Here is a 3,066-nt window from a genome sequence, read left to right as displayed (position 1 = left end):
CATAAGCCACTCGGTTTAATTTAAAGCAAACCGGGTACCCAATGCGGCGATGGTGCGTGAAAAACTTCCTCCTAATGTGTGTGCGTGAGTGACAAATGTGAGTATTCGATGTCGAAATAGCCGTTAAAAAAAAGTTCAGCCCATTTAACAAATCCTATATTACGCTAATTGCTACCTACGTGTTGAGTGTTGCAATTTATATTAAGCATCCTTTTGTAAAACCCTTTGTAAAATAACAAATAGATACAGTACTGGTGTAAGCACACAATGGAGTAATGTTACTGAACCTTTACCCACATCCCAGAACTAGGTATGCCTGCATGAACCACATACAACATATAATATCCCGGTGGTGCGATCTCAGCCGTTGATGGCCCGAACACCACAATATTATACTCCTTAACGAACGACTCCCATACAAACGTTACATTTCTAGCTTCCTGCAACACCACCATTCTTTGATTCATTCCCAAGGAATGTGTCGTAAATGATGGTGCTATAATCCTTACTGTTACCATAGCTAGCTTTAAGTACTTCAAAACCGTAAATGTCACCATGAACGGTTTCTTATATTCCATAACTTCACCTTCCAAGCTCACAATTTCGGGTCGAAGTTGATCGTTTTCTTTAGCTAAATAAGGCGGTAAAAATGCCTCTAAGCTTAAATCTGTAGGGAATTCGACATCTGTGAAGTTATAAAACGGATTCGGGTTGCTTCCTGCTACTAAAACCCGCCCGTCCGTCACCAAAATTGCACCCGAGTTGTAAAGTCTTGGTCTTGAGGTGGATTTCATAACTGAAAATCGTGTATTTGGAGGCCCTTTTGGGCGATACATAACGGGTCGGGTCACTGGATCACGGGCGTTATCCCATCCAGCAGTACCCGACCCTGCACCATTAATAATGATTACATCCCCATTTGGTAAAATGACCATATCGCCCATCACCCGTGCGATGGGCATGGTCTCCATCTCCCATATAGGATTACCATCCGCAACTTTAATTCTTCCACACGTGGAAACCGCCCGGTCAAAACTATGGTTCCGTTTGATATTTATAAACGCGTCACGTGAAGCACCGCCACATATCATCACCTCGGGTTCAAGTAACCCGTTTTCATCTAAAGGAAGCAGAATCGAGGACCCGGAATATGGATAGGTCCGCGGATCATCCCCGGGAATCGGAGGGAGATATTTGACCACCTTGTTTTGCTTGTAATCGAGTACAACCGAGCGAACGTTCACAAAAATGAACAAGTTTCCATCGGGCAACAAATGAACGAACGGATACAAATTGTTTTCGCTTATCCCATTGGTCGAATCTCTAAGAAAATCCATCAAGAACGAAGACGAATTGAAGAAAGACGTAAAGAAAGTCGAAGAACTAGTGGGATAAAATTCGTAACTAAGTTGACGTCTCCCGCCAATTATAATAACCCGCCCATCCGGGAGTAATTGATCGGTCGAAAACCACCTGGGTTCCGTTAGGTACCCAGAGAATTCGATCCAGTCACAGGTTTCATCGTCACAAGGAACCATGAGACGAACCGTATGGTCTCCATCATTGTACCCACCGGTTTGAACCAACGTGCCATCGGGTAGAACCGCACCCGATGAACACCAAGTGTCCGTTCGTATAGACAATGGTCGAAACGTGTTTGATGTAATATCGTATAGGATCGAGTGAGCAGTGCAATCCTTTTGGAGGACAGGATCAAAAGGATCATATCGACAACGATTGAGAGGGAGGGAAATGTTTGAAGGGCCGAAATCGGTTTTATCGAACATGACTACTTTGTTGTTGCGTAGGAGTTGCATATGCATTGGGGATATTCCGATGTTTTCGTGTAGTAGTTGCCATTCGCCATCGATGCCGGATGCATCGGCATCTTGTGGGGCTAAAGGTTGGGTTGTTGTATGAGTTAAGGTTAATAGAGTAAACATGATGTATTTGATGATCATTTTTTGGCGGGAGGGAATGAGTTTTGTTTGGGAGAAAACTGGTGTGTTTTTGGTTTGGTATTGAAGTAAGGTTGAAGAGATGTAGGCAGAGAACTAACTGTATGATTCATTGTGTAATGGTTACAAACATAAATAAATTTGTCACATAATAAATAGTTGGATTGGATTCACAACATTAGGATGCTAGTATATTACAACATATGGTATGAAATAAGAAAGTCTGATATTCTTTCGCGATGACAAACTCACATACCCATAATCTGCAAATAACTTTCTTTTGTGAAATAAACGGAAATGGTTTTTAATGTTCAAGTAAAAAAAAAAAAAAAAAAAAAAAAAAAAAAAAAAAAAAAAAAAAAAAAAAAAAAAAAAAAATGTTCAAGTAAAGTAAGACTAGTTGTACTCGGATGTACGTATCACAACCTATCCATAATATTATCATACTGTTTTCAATCATTTTTAGTCATATCATGGTCATATCAAGATGTATTGACACTGAGGATATAATGATAGTAACCAGTAGGTTAATTATCTTGTAATCATTACTTTCTCGTCCACATGAATAACTTCGAGCAATGACAGAACTAGAAATTTCTTTTGTCGGCGCGAATTTTTTTTTTTAAATGTGTAAAAAAAATTTTTGAGAAAAATATGAAAGTTTTTTGGTATAATATGGAGGTTTTTGAACAACATATGAAAATTTTTAACAAGATATGGAGGCTTTAGGAGGAAAATATGTAGACTTTTGGGCAAGGAAAAAAAAATACATAAGGGGCAAAATGAAAAGATATAAAATTTTTGCATTAAAAATTTGAAATTGACTGGGGCATCTACCCCCTCTGTCCGTACATACTTTCGCCACTGTCTCCGAAGTGTGTTTCGGTAACTAGATTGTAAACGTTTACGAGAGCCTAATATAATGCTCTTCATATGCTCTGGCATCTAGCATTATTTGGCAGACAAATAAGCTTTGAAAAATAAACTATTTGAAGTATTATATGAAAATAAGTTAAGAGCTTTTTTTAATTAAATGCGAAATTGTATAATTACTCATTATATTCTTAGACTCTTATTAACCCTGTTTGTGACGTTACAGGAATATGAT

The 3,066-nt window shown here is 38.6% G+C and overlaps 1 protein-coding gene across 1 annotated transcript; it reads right to left on the bottom strand.

The window, feature by feature from the left end:
- Positions 1–278: 278 nt before the first annotated feature.
- LOC139856867 (aldehyde oxidase GLOX-like) lies at positions 279–1,859 on the bottom strand. The gene has a single exon (XM_071845576.1). The coding sequence runs from the start codon at positions 1,821–1,823 to the stop codon at positions 279–281; it is 1,545 nt and encodes a 514-aa protein (XP_071701677.1). The 5' UTR covers positions 1,824–1,859.
- Positions 1,860–3,066: the final 1,207 nt, after the last annotated feature.

Source organism: Rutidosis leptorrhynchoides, chromosome 7, assembly GCF_046630445.1.
Source record: "Rutidosis leptorrhynchoides isolate AG116_Rl617_1_P2 chromosome 7, CSIRO_AGI_Rlap_v1, whole genome shotgun sequence".
NCBI classification, from domain to species: domain Eukaryota; kingdom Viridiplantae; phylum Streptophyta; class Magnoliopsida; order Asterales; family Asteraceae; genus Rutidosis; species Rutidosis leptorrhynchoides.
This window is presented reverse-complemented; position numbering and strand designations above follow the sequence as displayed.

Excerpts from the sequence above, each read along its gene's own strand:
- LOC139856867 (XM_071845576.1), bottom strand. The coding sequence starts at position 1,823 with ATGCATATGCAACTCCTACGCAACAACAAAGTAGTCATGTTCGATAAA.